Below are 21,747 nucleotides of genomic sequence, written 5' to 3' on the forward strand. Positions count from 1 at the left end.
TTATCAAATTTTAAGGAATTAAACGAAATAGAAGAAAAAACACATTATTATATTATGTGACTTTTCAAATTATGTGATTTTAAAAAATTACGTACTCATTTAGAAACAATCCATTACCTAATTTACTTGGCTTAATTATATATGATTTCATTATGTAATTTTATGACCTTTTTTCAGTAAGGCAATAATTTTATGTACAGGGAATTGTATTCAAGGGAATGGAAGTAACTCGTTACTTGTACGAAGTTTAAGTTACAAGTTTTTTGGTAACTTTACTGGTAACTGCGTTATTTTTTTCTTTAGTAACTGTAACGATAACGAAGTTACATTTTTTTTGGTAACGATAACGAATTTTATCGTTACTTTACACACGATTAGACATGATACGACACAAGCCATTCACACTGTGAGTGTGAGAAAAAAATTTCATAAATTTATACATATAATATAGATATAAAAACATTAATTACTTAATTAGGTCTATAAATATAAAAAAAATCATCCAAAATTTTACGGAAATTATATAATTCCACAAAAAAAATGTAAATTTGCTTTTATTGTGTATGGTAAATATATTATATCTTATTTTATATGAAAATTACGTAAACAACAGGATATTTTGAATATTTTCTGTAATTATCCAAATTTTAATAATATTACATAATATAACAAAATAATTTTTCGTATATTGCTATTAAAAGGTTTCTCTCTGATAATGCATAGCGGTTGAGACTAAAAAGCCTTTAAGGCCCTTCCGCTATGATTGGTCGATTTTAAAAAAGTAACGAAAAGTTTCAAGTAACAGTAACTGTTACTAACGAGTTACTTTTAAAAATCGATAACTAGTAACAATAACTTGTTATTTTTTTTACTCGGTAACGAGTAACTGTAACTTGTTACTTTTAAAAAGTAACTTTCCATTGGTATTACAGATTTTTGTAGTGAATTTGAATAATGGATTGCGATTACGAGTATCAGAAGAAACTCCACTAATATGTATTGAAAACACATGCAGGAACACATTCATGAATTCAGATTGAAGGGCACATTCTGTTTCACACATAAAGCCGGTTCTACATTAATTGCGAGCTGATCTCAAGTTTGTTGCGACAGCCAATCTGAGCTTGCATTTTGAAATCAACGTTTCATATTGGCTGTCGCAACAAACTTGCCATCGTCTTGCAACTGATGTAGAACCGGTTTAATGCGCATGTATATTATTTTATCCTTCTTTAATGTCGGTGAACAACAAGGATAAAATGATTCCCCCACGCTCGTTGGTGAAATAAGACGCAGAACCAACGCACTCGAAAACTAACCAAGATTAACGAGCAGACAAATGATTCTTTCAAGGATATTACAATATATATTGTTACTAGCGTATCAATGTGTACAAATAATTGTATTCCGATAAGTATTGTATATATAATATAGTACAGTCTTGAAGTGTTGTTAAGTATATATTAAAAGTCATATTGCAGTAGGTTGTAATAATAAAAGGAAGAAAAGATATAAGTTCCTTAATTATTGAGAGGGATTAGTCATGGAAAATACAAACGGTATTGAATGTAAAATGAAACTACTTTGTAAGCTACCAAAAGGATTAGGTGCAAATGGAAATCTTAATGAGAACTGGCACGAGGTTAGGCAAAGTTTCGACATATTTTTAAAAATGACAAACAATATTATAAAATCAGATGAAGTTAAAATTGCTATATTATTAAATATTGTCGGCAAAGATGGTATTGAATTATACAATAAATTTAATCTCCAAGAAGCAGAGAAGAAAGACTTGGCAAAAGTGTTGCAATGTTTTGAAGAGCATTGCAATCCTAAGAAAAATGTTGTACATGAAACATTCAAGTTTTTTAACAGAATACAACAAGAAGATGAAACATTTGACAGCTTTTTAACAGATATAAAAAAGCTGAGTCAAATGTGTGAATTTGATATAATGACCAACAGAATGATTCGAGACAAAATTGTGTTTGGAATAAGAGACAAAGCATTACAGGATAAATTTCTAAAAATGAAAGATCTTAATTTGCAAAAGGCAATTAATTACTGTAGAGCAGCTGAGACTAGAGAAAGAAACCTACAAGGCAAACTAAAGAAATATAGTCTAAGAAAGAAGATAACACAGAAATCCAATAGAGTCAGAGACAAGAAGGCGACACAAAAATCCGACTGCAGTGTATGTAACACAAAACATGGCCCAAACAAATACTTAGGGAAAAAACAGGAGTGCAATAAACTAAATTATTTACCCGGTAAAAAATTTTTTACGTATTACAATATTTAAATATATAAAATTATATAAAAATATACATAAATATGTATAATCTATTATCCATAATCTTATAATCAAACGTTAATAATTTTGCTCTGAAAAGAAAAAGATAAATTTAATATAATTTATTATTTTACGTTAGTATAACAATCATTTTTTTTAAATTTAAGTTAGTAATTATAAAGTGATATTAATTTTTGCTATAATACATGCATAGTTGACTTTCGTTTTCTAATTCTCATATGTAAGCATTGCGTACTATATAAATTTAATATAATTAATTAGTAAGTAATACAGTTGAGTTATTTGCTAATTAGATAGTTTTAAACAATATATCAATTATTTATATTTATTCTGAATAATAATCATACTTTCGTTCATGACTTTTTGTGAACAGCATTCTCTCTCGCAATCATTTTATTACATCTATATGTACCTTTTATAAGTTAATAATTAATATTTTGTAATACAAAACATTTTTTTATGATTACAGAGGAGGAAGAAGAAGATGACGAACGGATTCCAGTTCGACGTTGGATACGTAAAAATTATACAAAATTAACTACAAATAAAGCAAAATGCAATCATTGTTCTGAAGTATTTAGTTATAAATATGTACCTGAATTACCTTGCCACTTGAGGTTGGTCCATCCAGACAAATTAACAGAAAAGGAAAAGGAAGATCGTAAAATCAGTTGGATATGGGATTACTTTACACCAGGAAACAATATGACTGCTATATGCAACATTTGTAATAAAACATATAATATAGTATCAACAACCAGGTGTTTAAATTTACACTTAAAACGCGTTCATAGGTAAGTTCTCATACAGTATATTCAAAAATTGAATAAAATACTGAAGAATGTAAAATTGATAGTAACAGAACAATAGCTAAGGAAAATGTATGTGTTTAACAATGCACTTAACATAAGCATTAAATTGATTTTCGCAAATATGATATAAAAAGACACATATAATGGCGTGCAAAAGTTTCCGGTCAGTGACATTTTATACTTTAATTTAAAAAAAAAAGCCTGATAAAATTTTAATCATTAGCAGGTATTAATACAAGATGTGAGTAACGAAATCTTATTTAACACCTGATAACGATTAAAATTTTATTAAATTTTTTTTGTAAGTAATGCTAATGTCGGCCATAGTGTAACTTTCAAGCCTTCCCCGGTGAAAATTTTTCTCATAATTTTTATATAAATTAGAACATTTTTTAGAAATGCTCAGAAATATTCGGAAAGTTTACAGCTTTCAGAATTTTTCATACAAGTGAATTCTGAAATATTCTGAAATTTCCAATGACACCATCTTATGTCCTTCTTTAAACCATATAAATTTTATCTGAAAGGTTTTTTTTTTTAATTATTGAAATTATTCCGTTATACAAGAGCACTGTTAAGTAAAAATATAAAATTTTATTTTAACTTTTATTTCAACTAAATTTTACATGAAATTAATTAGTTTACTAGCGTAATTAATTTAGAAATTACAAATGATATGACTCACGTTTTCAATATTCTATTTATAATTAATTTTTGTCTCATTTCTGATCTGTTTCGAACTTCACAATCATATATATATATATATTATATATAATTTACATCTATGAACATGAAATTAAATTTTGGATTGTTTCAAATTAATAACTTGCGCAAATTAAATCTTGGGATACAACTAAAAGATTTTCTTCTAAAATCTTGTATTTAATAAATAATATATTTTTTATTATATTCCTAAGACATAATAAATTATTTTTTTTTAAATAATAAATACAAAGACACATATATAAAATATTCTGAGTGTTTTTATTTTGAAAGAAATTTTTTAAAATGGTTTTAAAAATTTAGCCGTCTAAATTGTATAAATAGTTTTTCGTATAAGAACGATAATTTTTGTCTTATAACAGAATAGTATACATGATTAAAATTAATTTACATTTCTCCGTCGCATTTCTTTAATCCTTCCATAAATATAGGGAAATCGCTGCAAAGTTTGCGGATGATATGAGCAACGATACAAACAAGGATACGACTACAAAAAAAATAGAATCTCAAGAAGACTTAGCAGCTTCATCTAATAATTTGAACGGAAACACGGAAGAAACAGAATGTTCTCTTAGCAAGTAATTATTTGTTTTGCATTTATCAATACATATAAATGAGTCTTATGAAGTAAACATTGCCTTTTTCAATTCATACGAGGGTTATCCAGAAAGTAAGTTCCGATGGCTTAAAAGAAAACAAGTATATATGTATACTTACAGAAAATTTTTATTTCTTTTTAAAGCACATACCTTATACTATTTTTCTACATAGTTATCGCCATTGTTGATGATGCACTTATTATATCGGGACACCGGGTATTATGTCTTTTCCTATTTGTTTAAACATTAAAACACATACTAGGCGTATGCACTAAACCAATAATTGAAAATTGCGTCAACCCTTTACCAACGAATTTGTCCATGCGCACCATCGCGGCGGCGAAATTTAAAAACAAGATTTACTTTCTGAATAGCCCTCGTATAATCTACAGGATAATCATTAGGATTGTGTTGAAAATAAATTATATTTTTTCTCCATTTTGATGATCATTTTTCCAATTAGAGTCGGATATTTGAGACTTGTCAATTGAGTGTTAACATGAATTGTAAGCATTAATCATCAATCGATGCAAAGAAAATATACAATTGATTTTAAAAAAGTTATGCAATTTACACATTTTGTTTTGAAAAGCAATAATGTGTTTTCTTTATTTATTTGATTCATTTTATTATCCTATCTGTAAAAATATTAATACAATTATTAAAAAATGAATAGTTTATTCTAGATGTTTTATATTTTATATAAATTTATCTAAAATAAGTTTTATATTTTATATAAAATATCTCATAAACTATTGATTTTTTGATATTTTAAATATTTTTTAAAAAAGTTTATGTAAAAATTTATGTAAGTCTATTCTATTTAAAATAGTGGAGATGATCTTCATATCTTTTCATATATAAATATAGGAAAATCATTACAAAGCAAACGGACATGAGCGATACGAACAAGAACATAATTATAATTAGAATGAAACCTGAAGAAGACTCTACAGCTTCATCTGAAAACACAGAAGAAACAAGAGTTTTTAAGGAGTAATTATTCACTTTACATTTATCATACAATAACTGAAAATAAATCTTATGAATTAAACATCTCTATTTTTTCAAATATATTCTCTAAAACTTTTAGAATGAATATTACTTTGAAGAACAAAATCTCGCTATTAAAGGATTGAAAATTGAATCACATTTTTTTGAAAACTGATTCATTTTTCATTCTTTAGAGTGAGATTCTGTTCCAAAAAATTTAGAGAGTAACTTACAGAGTAATCATTAGGATTGAAACATTAAATTGTTATATTTTTCCTGCTCTTTAACAATCATTTTTCTGATTAAGGTCAAGTATTTGAGACTCATTAATTTCATAAGTGTTAGCATGAGCTATCAACTAATGTAAAGAAAAAATATATAGATTTAGAAAATAAATTATGCAATATATATTTTTACTTAAAAAGCAATGTATTTTCTTTACATCAATTGATTTATCTTATTATTTTATACATACAAATATTAAGATACAATTATAAAAAATAAATATATTCTAGATTTTTTTTGTCAAATTTGTCAGAATAAAATACAAAACATTTAGTAAACTATTGATTTTTCGATATCCTTTGGTGCTTTTATGTGCAGAATAATTAGAAGAATCATATTATGTAAAAATTATATAATTTTATAAAAAAAAAGTGGAGGTCTTATTCACAAAAAAGTTAATTCTATGAAAAAAATGAAAGCGACCTTGGTGATCTTCACTTGCAAAAACAATATTGTCAAAGTACAGTCTTCTATTTTTAGGAACAGAATAATAAGGTAAATCGATCGGTGTAAAGAAAATACATAACTGCTTATTTAAAAAATTATCCATTTTGCACACGTATTTTTTTTTAAACTATGTGTTTCTTTTACACTAATTGATCATCAAGTGCATTGTATATTACATATGACAAAAGCGCATTAAATTGAATATTCTACTATGTACGCTTTTTTCTTTTTTTCACTTTTAATATATTAGGTGTTGGAATTAATTCGTAGCGTTTTTAATGAAAGAATGTTATTTATTTCACATGAGCATTAAAAAATACATTAATGAAAGTACTTCCCATCACTTGTAAAACGCTACGAATTAATTCCAACACCTAATATATATATATATATATATATATATATATATATATACAAAATAAGTTTTTTACATTTATATATTTACAATTGAATTAAAGCTAAATGTTATTCGATTTATCTGACATAGCATAATAGTTTCCCAACTATAAATACAATTAATAACTATAAATACGATTTTACATATGCAATACATTAATAAACTACAAATATAAAATTTAAATATTAAATATTGACAAAATTTTACTAATCATTTAAATTCATTAAAAAATTACATGTTTTGCTTATTAATCCGGTATAATTGTAACATTAAATACTAATAACTCTATCACTTTTTCTATTTTTTAAAGTCACATTTTATATGAACATAGATCCCCGCCAAGCACTTCAAGATCATTGGAACAAATGGACAAAATGGACTACTCCACCTAATGGTTCTAATACTCATACAGATGTGGCAGAAATCTAAAGTTTATGATTTCTTTGAATCTTACAGAGTAAACCCTGACGTCCGTAGTCGAAAATAATTGTGTTATATACAATTATTATTATATTTTGTATATTAATTATCACATTGGTAATTTCTAAATTAGCTGGACATACGCGAGATTTAAACTTTTTTTTAGTTTTATAAATCTTATTTAACTATGTAATATTAAGATGTTATTACGGCTTCTCTTGTATTTTCAGAAATACTTTATAAAGACTGATTCATTAAGTTAGATAATACTTTATCATTTATTTGCAAGTAGATATATACAAGTGAATAATAATTTAAGAAAATTTAAAATTATAAAACGAAATGCATTAAGTATATTTTGCTCTTTAAAATCAATGTATAAGTTCTCTTTAAAATCAATTAAAATTTATAAATGTAAGGTCGTTATGTAAAAAATAAGTAAAAACAGTTCAATTACGTACATTAAATAAATATATATGAATTGATTACCAAATAATTATACTAAGTTCAAATAAATTATTGTAATGTTTGTTGTAATATTAGTATGTTTCAAATAAACAGATATATTAAATAATTTCTTATTAGTTACATTATTTATTAAGTACATATAAAAATGCTTATAAAAATTATTGACGTATCTATGATTATATTAAATATTAAGCATTTTTTTTATTAAATTCGTTTTTTTAAATCAATTTAAATATTAATATAACTCGCATTATTCATAAAACGTGTATGTATACCAAATAAATCCATGCTAAATACCATGCTAAATATTTTATTCATGGACAAAAATTATTTCGTGATTTGTACATTAATTGTAAAAGACATAAATATATATTTTTGTGTACTGAACATGAATTCGTTGACCAAATTTAACTATCGTCACAATTTTTAAAAGAATAGCGTCAAAGAGGCTGAAAACGACTTTAAAAATTTTTATTACTGCGGGTTTTGCTATTTATTGCAAATACTGAAAATCTGTAGTGCACTTCACGAATGTTTAATTTTTGTATATTCTGTGTTTTTTAATTTTACATTATTAACATCGTCTAATTGTAACATTAATCATAAATTTATCATACCTTATTTTTTTTACCACTTATACAATCAAAGTTGATTATTCGTCTTTGTCTAATTCATGTAATAGTATGGAAAAGAATCACAAAAACGTGGACATTACTCTATGAGATTTGATACACGAAAAAGTCATAAAAATCATTGTGTAAAAAAAATCATATAAAATAAATTCCATTCAAAAAAGTGGAGGTAACTTTCATATCTTTTTGGCACTTCTACCTAAAAAAAAACCAACATGATCAAAATACATCCCCCTCGAAATCCGTCCACTTTCATTTGAAACATTTTTTTGTATCATCAAAAATAAGCGAAATATTCAAGCTGTTCGATTTATTTGTGTTAGATGTATATTAATTTTTAAATTTATCATTCATTAGAAATAAAATGAGTTTCTTTGCAGAGCGTTTAAATGAACTATTTTATTATTTTTGGAAGGTTTCTCAAGCTTTCCTGAATAATTAAGTATTTTTTCATGCACGGATTTCCAAAATGACAACTGCAAAGGTGTCCATTCAAGACCAATTTTGGCCAATTTTATACTCCCTCTTTTGTACAAAATTTTCAGATTTTTTACAGATATCCATTTCTGTTTGTACAGCTCCGTAAAAGTCAGTCATATCGAAATATCAATTATCGATTTCGAAAGTAAAGATTTCAAACTTTAAAATTTTTTTGTAAATCTCGTTATGATCATTTTTTACGAAGTTACATTCTTTTGAATATTTATCTATTTTTGAGGATGGATGATTCTTTAATATTCTTGAGGACTAGGTGATTCTTTAATATTTTTGCGTAGTTTTGAGTAGTGTATAAAAGTTATTACAATGGATTTCTGTACGTTATATTTGAATTTTTGTACGTTATATTGCTTTGTAATAAGTATCTGATAGCACATATACATAAATGATGACGCATTCTGTTTCACGCATGACGTGCATGATGTTTCATTTATATTTATTTATATTTATTTATATTTATTTATTTATTTTATGAATAACAATGATAACAAATGCATTAAACGGAAAGCACCCATAATTAAGAAGAAAACATTATTCGATAATTCTGCAGATGTACATAGTGACCAATGAGAATGAATTGAAGCTATATTATTACTCCGCAACACGTAAGTCGAACAAAATAAATTAAACGTGACTTTGAGCAGAAAATTATCAATTTTATTATTACCACATATATGGAAAAAAAATGTATAATTATTTGACAATTGAAACATTACAAAAAGAGAGGCAAAAATACGCATATGAGTTAATAGCGTCACGTTCGGGCGCGCCTCGTGATCAAGTGGCCGACGATACGGATCGCATATTCATTATTCAAGTAAACAGAAATAACTTTCTCTCTTATTAACAATAGGAACGTTAATAATGGAACTGTAAGTATAAGTATAATGCTGGATACTTACAAGGCGTGAACCACGACCGTGAACGTACACGTCAACAGAAATTTTTCCTGGCGGAAAAGGAGGACATGAGTCATATCATACGCAAGCATATATTTTGCCCTTTATTTTGTAATGTTTCTATTGTTAAATAATTACATATCGTTCATGTTTATATATATATATATATAATAATAAAATCGGCGATAACAAATTTTCTCTTCAAATTTGGTATTTGATTTATTTTATCCGGCCCACATGTTGCAAAGTAATAACCATTTTTTAGTTTCAACTTGATTCCATTGACCATTCTATATTTATTTGATCTCAATATGAAATTCTGATTTAATGGAAAAGTGACATATACATGTAATTAGGTAGTAAACTCCTGCCGGTTTTTGTCCAAAATTGATTACATATTCAATAATTTGATCGACTAGATTGACGATTATTCGATCAACTACAAATTTTATATAATGATTAACTTTATTTTATTATAATGATTAATTAACTATCTATTCTAAAAATTATCTAAGGGATAATATTTCCCACGATTATAGTTAAATCGCGATTAATACCAAAATCTAAAAACGCAAGAAAGGGAAGACAAATTTAATCATCTTTAATTTTTTAAAAATTATTGTAAATAATATTCGCGACGCTTTTATTGCAAACAATATTACACAACAACAATTTTGTTATTGTGTATTAAGTTAATATTATATCCAATAAAATATAGAATAAAAAAAAATAAATGCTCTGTCATATGATAATTGAATTATTAACTTTTTGTTAGCCAATTTCGAATGACAACCAATTTTGATCTCCCATTAGAATAGTAATATTATATTATACATATGCTTTTCGTTTCTAAATCTGTAAGTCAGTACCTGTGCCATTCTTGTTTTTCATTCAATATATTGAATGCTTTTAACAATGAGTCACAAGACAGAAAGCAAACCAAATTCTGATAAATAGATTCTTAATAAATAAATAATTATTTATATCTTATAGGACCATATATATACGTAAGAAACACAATCTATATAAATCAATACCTTAAATGGTCTAACTGAATCTTAAATGTTTGTGTGAGTCTGTGAATTTATATACTATGTATTTATATACTACGTAAGTATTCATATACTATATATACATAGTCTGTTAAAATATGCGCCGAAATGATTTTTCGATCTTCAAATGCAAAATCTATCAAACTATCACGCCGTAATATCACGATGATTTAAATTGACTAGCAATTTAACAAATTGATGCTTTTTTTTTCATATTAGAATGATCTTAATAATGCTGCGTGGCATATTAAAATCTGTAAATAATTAATTTTTATTGCAAAAAATATTATCTCGGTCATAAGTCAAACCCGCATCTCTTGCATCTCTCCTAAGAGATCCGGGTTCGACTTCTAACTAAGGCAATAAGAATTAATTACTTACAGATTTTATTATGTCACTCAACACTATTAAGATTGTTTTAAATTGCGAAAAAAGCAAATTGTCATATTGCTAGTTAATTTAACTCGTGATATTACTACAATAGTTTAATAGAGTTTGCGTTTCGAGATTGAATAGCTATTATTCTTAATTATGAATAATTCTTAATAAATTAAATTTTATTATTACAAAAATAAATTTACGTAGCTTCAATTTACAAAAAATATATTGTGCGCATTAATTTCTACATACTATTTATAAAGCACTTTATCGAAATTATTAGCTTCAACTCTTAAGATGACACGTCGTTAAGAATATAGATAAAATCAATAAATATCTTGGATCCTAGTATAAAAATATAATATTGCGAGGATAGTTACGTTTATCGTCATTTATAATCTATAATAATACAATAGAAAAAATTCTGCGAGAAGTAAGCAAGCTAAGCTAGAGCATCTGTGTATTTATTCCGTCACTCAGTACTTGTTAGTTGATGTGTAAATACTTCATTCTTCGATATAAGCATTTTACACAGTAATTCTCACAAAGTTTCTAAAAGATTTGCAAAATTATTTCTGAAATTCTTATAAAAAGTATTAAGATATGATACCACCTTTGAAGCTTAAAAATAATACTTAAAGTTGGCAATTTTTTGCAGTAAAGTAATAAAGTCAATCAAAAATGGTTTTGAAGGGCTTTAATATATAAAGTTTTGAGAGTACAAAAAAATTTCTTTTATTTTTATTTCACAAGCTGGCGGCGTTATAGTAGAACCATTGAGCCTCCTTTTTCAGTGATTATATAAACGGTGTGCACGAAATTTTGTACACCATTGGATCTGGAATAAAAATCCAAAGAAATTTATTTTCTACATATTTAAAGCTATAAAAGTAGGATTTTTGCGATATATTGAAAAATTGTTTTATTATTAATATTTAAAGATGGAAATTTTTGGTCGAAAATCGTAAATTTTTTTCAAATATTTATCATTTTACAAAAATCAATGTTTTGGAAAAATCCTTCATATTTCTATAGCTTTAAGTATGTAAAAAATAAAATTCTTTGGATTTTTGTTGCAGATCCAGATCCAATGGCGTACAAAATTTCATGCACACCGTTTATACACTTTTATTAATTTACTGCAAACAATTGCCAAATTTAAGTATTATTTTTAAGTCTCAAAGGTAGTATCTCCCCTTAACACACATTTGTCTCGTGCAGCAAGAATTAATTTAAACTACTTGCCGACGATCTGGAAAGTATGACGAAGACGCTACAGGCTGCACTGGCACCATTATTGATTTTTGTTTCGTTTTTCGGTGTGGGTTGTTTCGAATATCCTCTTGAACATTCTAGGCCATATCTTTTTTGCTTGTATGTTTTGGCCATATGGAGCTATCGTACTCTATCTATTATCCTATCTACTCCTTTTGCCTTTCCAATAAGCCATCAATTAAAGGAAGGTTTATACCTTTCTTAATATTATTGACCGCAATTGCATCGATACTTGTTAACTTCTTTTATTTCAAGGTAAATGTTTTGTATGTACTCATCTCTAATACTTTATTAAAATTTCTTAAGTTTTTTCTAATTTTTTTTTCCATTAAGAGTGTTAAAGGCATTTTGATCTCACAATTATGAGCAAATATAAAGAACTCCATACAAATATTAAGGAAAATAGATTTCGGTCAAATTGCTTCAAATTTTAATATTTTTTAGCTTATGTCAAGCTGCGAAAAGTCCTCATAGGTAAAAATCTCAAAATGCCTCAGATTTTGCTCCAAGAACTTCGGAAGATCATCACATCTTATACGGAAAAATAGTCAAAATAAATCTTTTATTACATTAGTTATGAATACTAATAAGCAAGAAACATTTTGGAACATTTCAGTAACATTGTAGCAATGTAGTACATTTGAAGATTTGTGCCCATGACAAATTTTAATTTGCTTAAAGTGAGCTATAAATTAAATATTAAAATTTAAAGTAATTTGACCGAAATCCGTTTTTCATAAGATAAGATTAGTGCGGAGTTTTTTATGAAAAATTTTTGGATAATTTAATTTTTATGTTTATATCATTAATTACTGTAATCAAAAACTATTTAGTAAAATTAATATTGTGTTTATTCCCGCAAATTAGCTTTCAATGTAACATTTTTAAATTTTATGTTTCGAATACTAATCTTTCTTATAACTTTTCTATCACATTTTCTATACATATTGCAATAACAATTTTTTTCCAAATATAACTTTCTTTTCAAATATAACTTCGCATAATCAATAATTAATATAATTTTTTAAAGGAATTGAAAATGTGCTTGCATGGACTTTCCTTAGTGGATAACACAATGGAAGTAATTGGTTCGCCAAAGAAATATCAACGCCTGCGTAAATAGATAATTGGAATAATAATCGGATATATTGTATTTGCGTTTTATCAATTTGCAGTATTTTCTTTGATATTGAAGTTTTTTTATAAACACAACATAAATTTCCATCTTATATCTATAATATTTGCGCGTATTTATCCGGAATTTGTTCATGTCTCAAGTGCACTAATTTGCGGAATTATCCTTGGGTTAGTATATATGTGAACATTTATTTATTAACATAATGATAATATACGTATATAATGTATATATTATTATATTAATTTTGTATAAAAAGATAACTAAATTTCTTTTATTCAATTCAGATACGTAAGCTTTAGTTTTCATCAAGTCAATGTTCGTTTACATATGCTCTATTTTTTTATTGACAGTGTGTGTTAAAATGTTTACAATCTATGTGAATCATTTAAAGATTTTTTAAACTATTTAATTACTATTAGGTGTTGGAATTAATTCGTAGCGTTTTACAAGTGATGGGAAGTACTTTCATTAATGTATTTTTTAATGCTCATGTGAAATAAATAACATTCTTTCATTAAAAACGCTACGAATTAATTCCAACACCTAATATAATTTTATACATTTTGTCAGTATTTACTTTGAAATTATAAAGAATGTATGTAAAATAACCTAAACGAGAAAATGATAAAAGTTTATTTTATGATATATAGTAAATATAAAATGTAATAAAACATAATAAACAAATAACAAAGTCTTAATTTAGTCCTGACTTTAATTATTTATTAACATAATAATAATATACATATATAATATATATATTTTAATTTTAAATAAAAAAATAACTAAATTTCTTTTATTCAATTCAGATATGTAAGCTTTAGTTTTCATCAAGTCAATGTTCGTTTACATATGTTCTATTCTGATCTTTTCGAAAATAATGCAGACTATAGAAGACAAATCAGATCCATTTTATTATGTCAATGGATAACAGTGGCTGAGGCTCGCAAACAATATATATGGATTATAATGTAATTTTTTTTTAATATTACACATGCGCACGCATCTATGTATTAGTATTTGTATGGCACAGTAACTCTACGTTTCAGAGTCGTAAAGCTCAGAAACGTTCCACGCGCATGTTGCACTCATGCGAGATATCATATGTTGAAATTCATGAAGTCACATAACACACACACACATATACAAAAGAATGATTAGCATCAATTGTAAAATAATCACACATTTTGAACCAATCGCAAATTACAATTATATTGTCCTTTAAATCAATTTTATGATAATAATAATAATAATTTTATTATTGTGAGTACTTCTTTTACGTGTCTTTATGGTTAATTATAACAATTACGATTTTTTTATAGGCATGTCCACCTACAACAATATCTTATATCTTGCAAACTAAACAAAATATTCAAAATATCAATTTTAATTCAAATGATTTGGTATTTCATAAAAAGTTTAAGTATCTATGGCAATGCATATCTGATACTTACAGATAGAAATAAAGAAATATGGACAATTACATATACTTGTGATGTTTTATATAATTATTCCACTTTCACTCGAGACAGCATCTTATTTCTCATATTAAACTATGTATGTCAAACTATTTACTATAAGGTATAGTAAAATTAAATCATAATTAATTATTTAACTAGAATTATATATATAAGCACGAGCAACAATTTTGCAACATTAAAATTACACATATCAAAGTTTTCTTTCCAATGATGTGACCTTTTGGATGCAAAATTTTCAATTTTATATAATATACAAATTTTTATATCGTATAAAAACAATTTCAGATAAATGAAAGAGAAGCAATTCTTCACAAATTGTTTAATTATAACCTCGATGATGAGTTACGTGAACTGGTAAATAATGACAACAAAATTTTATGTAGAATTTTAACTGTTTTATGGATAATTTTACTATCGCTCATAGAAGTTCGGACATATGCATAAATTTCATGGAATGATTATATAAAAAAGTTGGGACATTATAAAACAGCAATTATATTATTCATTTTTGTTATGTGATTTGTCAGGCGTCCATTTTTGTTCATGATAATTAAAATATCAACTGTGTTATCTAAGCGTCATGTTAAGATAGGATATTTATTTGTACATATTAACACTATTGGTAGGGTAAGCTAGAAGTTTTATAAAATTTTTTATTTTATACACAAAAGCGAATATTTGTAATTTAATAATTATGCTATCAATGTCCTACGAAATAAACAGTGCATTTTAGCGCATAAAATTGAAAACATTTTATGAAACTTTTGCAATTAGCGTTATGCATACAAGTAGTCTAAAATATATAAAAGAATATATCTTCTATTAAATTCATAATGCTGAATTGTATCCAATTTGAGATATTTTCAATCATTTCTATACATCGCCACTTATTTTTTTTAATATGCCGTTAACTTATCTAAAATAATAGAGTTAAATGATTTAATTCAAGAGAATAATATTGAAGTAAAAATAAGAAAATATTCTTTAACTTAAGAGATAGGTTGTTTCTTTAAGCAACCTATCAATGTAGCACATTTGATATTTTATAACAGTGTCTCAATTTTTTACATTGTCGTTTAATAGAGTTTATGCATGTATCTGAACTTTTATGAAAGGTAGTATATATATCTAACATTTCATTAAATTATTTAATTTCAATTAGATTTTACAATTTATATTGCAAATAAGACTTAAGAAGATAAAATTTGGTGTGGGACATTTTAGCTATGGATATAATTTCATTTGTCAGGTAAAAATCCTGCAAATTAATAATAAATATCTAAGTAGTAACATTTTATTGGATTCACTTCTCAATTAACTGCATTTGTTTACCTTTCATGGTTGTTTTATGTACAAAAATTTTTTTTTAATTTTATAAATAATTTAACACAAATATTTTTATTAAGTGTGATGAAATTATATTTTTTCAGATGTACAGTACAGTTTTGGCTTTCCTTATTACTTTAATACAGGTAAGAGAGACCGGGGCATCATGAGTCATAAAAAGGAGAAGAGTTAATAAGATGGGTTTTTGAGTCCATCGCCGATCAATCTCAAAGTGTGTCGTTTTATTCTTCTGTCCAAGGCTGCGTTCCGTTTCATGCATAATGCACATGATATAGCATTTTATCCTTGTCGTTTGCCGAATGTCAAACAAATGGAACTCAACCCAAGGTTCATAATGCCCTGACATGGATTAAATACATTTCAATTAAATAAAATTTCAAGTTGTTATAACAATTTCAGGATTTTACAACTACAATGTTTGGTACTCTACTATATTCTGAATTACATACATTTAAATACATTTTTGTATTTTGTATTTCGTATTTGAATACCTTTTTTGAGAATATTTTGTATTTTGCATTTAAATACTTTTATTTTAGTACATATTTTTGTATTTTAAATTTGTAAGTACTAAATACATTTAAATTATGTAAATATTTTTGTGATGAAAGTCAAAATCGCCATTGTTAACTCGACCTAAAATATGTTCCACTTCATGCATGAGGTATTATTTATCCTTACATTTGGTAAAGATAAATGATCATCATGCACATAATGCGGAATAAAACGGACATCTCTAGCGTTGTGTATCAGCTAGGGATGGGTAATTGAAATACAATATGTACTTAAAATACGTATTTAAACATATTTTTATTTTATTGAGAGTATTTTGTATTTCGTTTTGGAATACTTTTTTGAGAGTATTTTATATTTTGTATTTAAATATAATTTTTTGAGTATTTTGCCCACCCCCAACTATATTGTATAGATTATGTTATATTACATCATATTACATCATATTATAAAGTTTTTTTTAAATATTTTTCAGTTGGATTTGATAGAATCCTGCTTAGAGCCCAATGTGGTGCTGTAACATTCAATGTACGATGTAATGATAAAACGGTTTACATTTGGCGATCTACCAAAGGAATTATATTGGCTGTCTGAGCATGTATTCAGGTAGAAGAAATTAGAAGGAAAGCGTTTTGATTGATACGACTGTTATCGAATATTTTTCGAGTCAAAAAATGAAAATCGACGATTTTAAAAAATATTTTATATTTAAAATAAAAAAATTTGAAAATATTTTGTATTTTGTATTCAAAAAAAGAATATTTTGATGTTTGAAATACAAATTTTGAAATAATTTATATTTTGTATTTAAAAAAAGCTATTTTGTATTTGAAATAAATTTTTAATGTATTTCGTACTTTGTATTTTAAAATTGAAAGATTAGAAGTATTTTGTATTTTATAATTCAAATACCGAGATTGTCAATATTTTGTATTTTATATTTGAAATATTTTGATGATGTATTTTGTCCAGCTCTGCGGTCTTGAATAATAAGATCTGTTCTTTTTGATTATAGTTCTTGGATGGTCATTATTAGTCCTACATTCTTTTATTATATTGACTATAACATTAGAAGTTTTAAAAAAATAAGTACATAGTCTTTCTGATTATTACAATTTGAATAATTTTAACAAAGAAGAAGAACTTTCGTACATTCTCAGGAGAAATAAAAAATTAAAAAAGAAAAACTCAAAGAATTAATATGGTATTAAAATAAGCTGAGACTTTCTTCCCAGTAACAAAATATGTCTTGCATATTTCTTCAGCTCAACCGTACACAATTGAAAGATCGTTTAGTACGTTGCGAAGAGTAAAAATTTGATTGCGGTTAACAATGTCAGAAAAATCGTCTCAATGGACTTTGTTAATTGTACACAAAAAAATAGTACTTGCGAAGAAAGATAATGGAGGAAGAAGTATTAAGAAAGTTCGCTCAAGAATCTCAAAGACAGGCTTTAATATAAATATATTTTAATAAATCTTGTGTGAATATAATTTTGTCCCTCTCCTAATTGAAATTCTGCGTATGTATACTTCCAAATAATTAAAAGGTTCAATTAAATTAAAAAGTCTTTGTAGTAATGTAAGTATCATAATTGCTAATTAATAAATATGTTAGAAGAAGAATCTAGATTACCTTCAACTTTATAAGTTAAAAAATGTGCTTGGCTCGTGTTCTTTTTTATCATATCTTCACAGATCTATTCATTCTTTATGTTGACTATTTTTTTGTAAATCTAACGTACTGGTTTAAACATGTATATTTCCTTGTTACTCTTATCTTATCTATCTACAATATATCTTTACTTGCTTCTTCCTTACTTCATTTTCTTTTTTCAGTATGTATATAAATATAAAACATGTTTAAAACATGATTTTTACCAACTCTGAAAAAAGTGTGTCCATTGATGAGCGTGTAACCGATTTTTTTTATTGTGTAACTCTAATAGAACTAAAAGAAATCGACAATCTCATAGAAAAATTTCTCCTTCCATAAATTCTTTAATTTCGTAAAAGAATATGAGTAACAACTCACAGATGCACAGATTACATTAATAAGATATTATCATAGTCGAAAGTATCAATAAAATATTGGCATTATTATTGAAGTTGTGCTAAATAACATTTACACTGTACGATAAACTCCATAGATTGTATTCATGCGTGCAATAAGCTCTATATAAATGGGCAGCGAATACGTTTTATAAGTATAAACAATATAAAATTAGTTTCGAAGCCTAGACTATGATAATTATATATTTATATTTAAATAATAAATAATAATAATAATATATTTATCAATATTTAAATTTATTTATTCGTTATATATTTATATTTAACGACACTTTTTTAATAGCACCTTTTTTTATAAATAATGTGCGAAGTATTCCAACAAAAAAGGGATACTTTAAAGAAATATAATACTTAAAATTTTTAATTTTACTTTAATTTTTATATGACGTAAAATTTGTATAACTCTTATATGGGGAATAAGGAAATAATTATTGAATAGAAAACTTCGATATTAAAACAAAATCAGAATAATAATCTGATAGAGAAATTTTTCTTTTTTCAAGTCCTTTAAAGATTTATGAATGACTGTTTAAGAATGATTAGCACATTTCTTAAAAATTGATCCATTGGAAACAAGGATTAAAACAAAAATTTTGACAACGCTATTACGAAAACGTTGATTTATTTTTAACTTATCTACAATCTTGGACGAAATATAGAATATATTATTTCCTTACATTATAATACAGGGTAACGCAAATATACGTATGTAAGACATAATAGGCGAATAATATGGCGTCGAACCAATGAATGTATAGTCCGTTTATATTTAAAATGCTTTTATGAGACACTGGGCCTTAATTTGCTCTAAACGCAACAACTTTCGAATATGATTTTTTTAAATCAATTCTAGCAAATGCAATGTGTTCAACGATTCGCTATCAACGTGAAATGGCAATCAATCGGATACGCTTAGCAGTAAACGTGCGAGAAAAAATATATAATATTTATAGTTTTGAATCTACATTCTTCACGCATTTTTAGTGTCCAGCGTAACGTCGTCCAAACATTATTTTTTCAAATTAATGCGGATGATATGAGCGAAGGATCTCGGAATTCGAGCAGCCACGTTTTGCACGGCAGAATGCACGCACACGACTTCGAATGTTGCGAATAGACGCATATCTCTTCGCCTTTTTGGGCGCAGCTTTTCAATTAATTGCAAAGGATCATCGCGAGAACTTCGAAGTCTTCCTTCGAGAATCGGGGGATCAATCCTGCAGCGATTTTCATGATGGCTCCCAATCTCTACGTGGACATCGGTGACTTCTTGTCGGTACCGCTCACCACGTGCATGATTAATCTGGATCCTTAGAATCACACATTGGGTACGTCGGGTGGACCCCGAAGGGCCATCTCTTCGCCCTGATTAGTGGCTGAGAGTTTCCTGAAACAGAAAACAAAAGACTTATTATACGCGTTGTCTTTCATGCCGCTGTATTTCGTTCAAATTAAAGGTAAAATAATATAAGAATATTAAAAATAATAAAGGAATTGTTAAAATCTTTTTTAATAACTTTACGTATTAAATATTTTATGAATTCTTCAGGTTTTTGTAAAATTTTTAACACTTTTACAGTTAATAGTAAAAAAATGTTTTGTTTTTTAATGTAAGTTTACTTCTATTATTTTATTTAATATTATTTCTTTTTATTTACGTGCCTTATATATATTCGTATATGTTATATATATGGAAGTTATACATAAATAAAAGAAATAAATGTAAAAAACGATGTACAATAAAAATAGCTAATTACTAAATTTTATACTTATTATAGAAGATTTTAAATGTGTAATTTTTATTCTATCGAATTTCTATTAAGAAATTAAATTTTATTATTATTCAATATTAATTTTTTTTAAATTAAACTTAAGGAATTAAATAATATCAATTTCAATTAATTTCCGCATCTTCCTATTTTTTACTTTCACATTTTTTTGTGTAGTATAATTACTATAAGTCATCGAGTCATTTAAAGTTTGTGGCTTTAAGCGATCAATTAAATAAATAATCACATAAATATCACTATCCATTATTTATACATAGAAATATTAATTGCTACACTGAAAGAAAAATTTGCTGTAGCAAATTAGATGATAAAATATGGCATAGTATTTTTAATTGGCTGTAGCAGCCAATTTTTTGTTGCATTAATTTATTCGTAATATCAATGTGATTTTAATAGACTAAACTACGCAACTAAAAATTAATTGCTGCAACCAATTAAAAACGTTATGCCATATTCAGTCAATCTTTTCTTTCAGTAAACTTTTTAACAGTTAAATGTAACATATAATGTTGTTAAGAATTCATAATTAGTCGCCATTATCTGATACACATCTAAAGAAATTTCGTATAATTCTCAACAGAAATTCGAAATAACATATTCCGATTATAACTTCCTCCTTTCTTCTATTTTTACGCATCGGTGAAGATTTGCATGCGTTGCATTGCTTCTATATTCGTGCAATCAATAAAGCACATAATACTTTAATATAATCTGCCCATGTTCACATAAATCAAATCGCAACGTCGAATTAGCGTTCGGGCAAAGTTCTCTCAAGCTCTCAAAATGCATGAACGTTAATACGAATTAATGCGACGCTGAGAACGCGGGACATCATTCGTTCGTCGAAATTAATTCCAAATGTACATATTCATACGAATGTATTGCCGAGACTGTTATCGGTGTACGTTCGTTAATTCTGCGGTATGCCGAGCGTGTTTACATAGCGCGACGCGATGAGGTGCCTGGCACGCGGCGTGTGTATTTATTTTTTGCAGTGTACGGCATGCTTATTATCAGCTATGAACGATTCTAATTTTAGAGGCATCCGTTCTTTTTAATCCTGCGCTCGACACTGTACTGTAACTTTCTTGCTTTCTCGTCAAAAATTAAACATACAGCTTTTGCTTGGCTGTAAAAATATTATATAAATCTGATTAGGCACTCAAGAGAGGCTCACTGGTGCATATTAAAACTTACACAAATTGCTGTGAAGATA

The 21,747-nt window shown here is 26.4% G+C and overlaps 3 protein-coding genes and 1 long non-coding RNA gene across 5 annotated transcripts in view; 3 read left to right on the plus strand and 1 right to left on the minus strand.

Annotated features, from left to right (window-relative positions):
• Nucleotides 1-1,240: 1,240 nt before the first annotated feature.
• On the plus strand, nt 1,241-7,564 carry LOC105149235 (uncharacterized). 2 transcript variants are annotated; one of them, XM_087415379.1, is made up of 5 exons: nt 1,241-2,270; nt 2,784-3,108; nt 4,281-4,427; nt 5,319-5,444; nt 6,881-7,564. In XM_087415379.1, the coding sequence occupies exons 1-5, from the start codon at nt 1,544-1,546 to the stop codon at nt 6,960-6,962; spliced, it is 1,407 nt and encodes a 468-aa protein (XP_087271505.1). In that variant the 5' UTR covers nt 1,241-1,543; the 3' UTR covers nt 6,963-7,564. The 2 variants fall into 2 exon arrangements, with proteins under 2 accessions (XP_087271505.1, XP_011059812.2); XM_011061510.2 differs by having other exon boundaries at nt 1,242-2,270; nt 6,902-7,564.
• Nucleotides 7,565-7,707: 143 nt separating this feature from the next.
• On the plus strand, nt 7,708-16,319 carry LOC147906834 (uncharacterized). The gene is made up of 6 exons (XM_087415380.1): nt 7,708-12,447; nt 13,223-14,298; nt 14,650-14,908; nt 15,094-15,162; nt 15,971-16,057; nt 16,239-16,319. The coding sequence occupies exons 2-6, from the start codon at nt 14,180-14,182 to the stop codon at nt 16,302-16,304; spliced, it is 600 nt and encodes a 199-aa protein (XP_087271506.1). The 5' UTR covers nt 7,708-12,447; nt 13,223-14,179; the 3' UTR covers nt 16,305-16,319.
• A 46-nt stretch (nt 16,320-16,365) lies between these two features.
• On the plus strand, nt 16,366-18,726 carry LOC147906835 (uncharacterized). Its single transcript, XR_015548069.1, has 2 exons — nt 16,366-16,482; nt 17,144-18,726. It is a non-coding gene; the product is annotated as an uncharacterized LOC147906835 (long non-coding RNA).
• A 620-nt stretch (nt 18,727-19,346) lies between these two features.
• Nucleotides 19,347-21,747, minus strand: part of LOC105149236 (uncharacterized) — a 49,362-nt gene continuing 46,961 nt past the window's right edge. Inside the window, exon 10 of the mRNA XM_011061511.2 lies at nt 19,347-20,128. Coding sequence (XP_011059813.1) covers nt 20,059-20,128 — 70 coding nt within the window. The 3' untranslated portion in view covers nt 19,347-20,058. The remainder of the gene's footprint in view (nt 20,129-21,747) is intronic.

This window comes from Acromyrmex echinatior, chromosome 17, assembly GCF_024713525.1.
Source record: "Acromyrmex echinatior isolate Ae372 chromosome 17, ASM2471352v2, whole genome shotgun sequence".
Lineage (NCBI taxonomy): Eukaryota > Metazoa > Arthropoda > Insecta > Hymenoptera > Formicidae > Acromyrmex > Acromyrmex echinatior.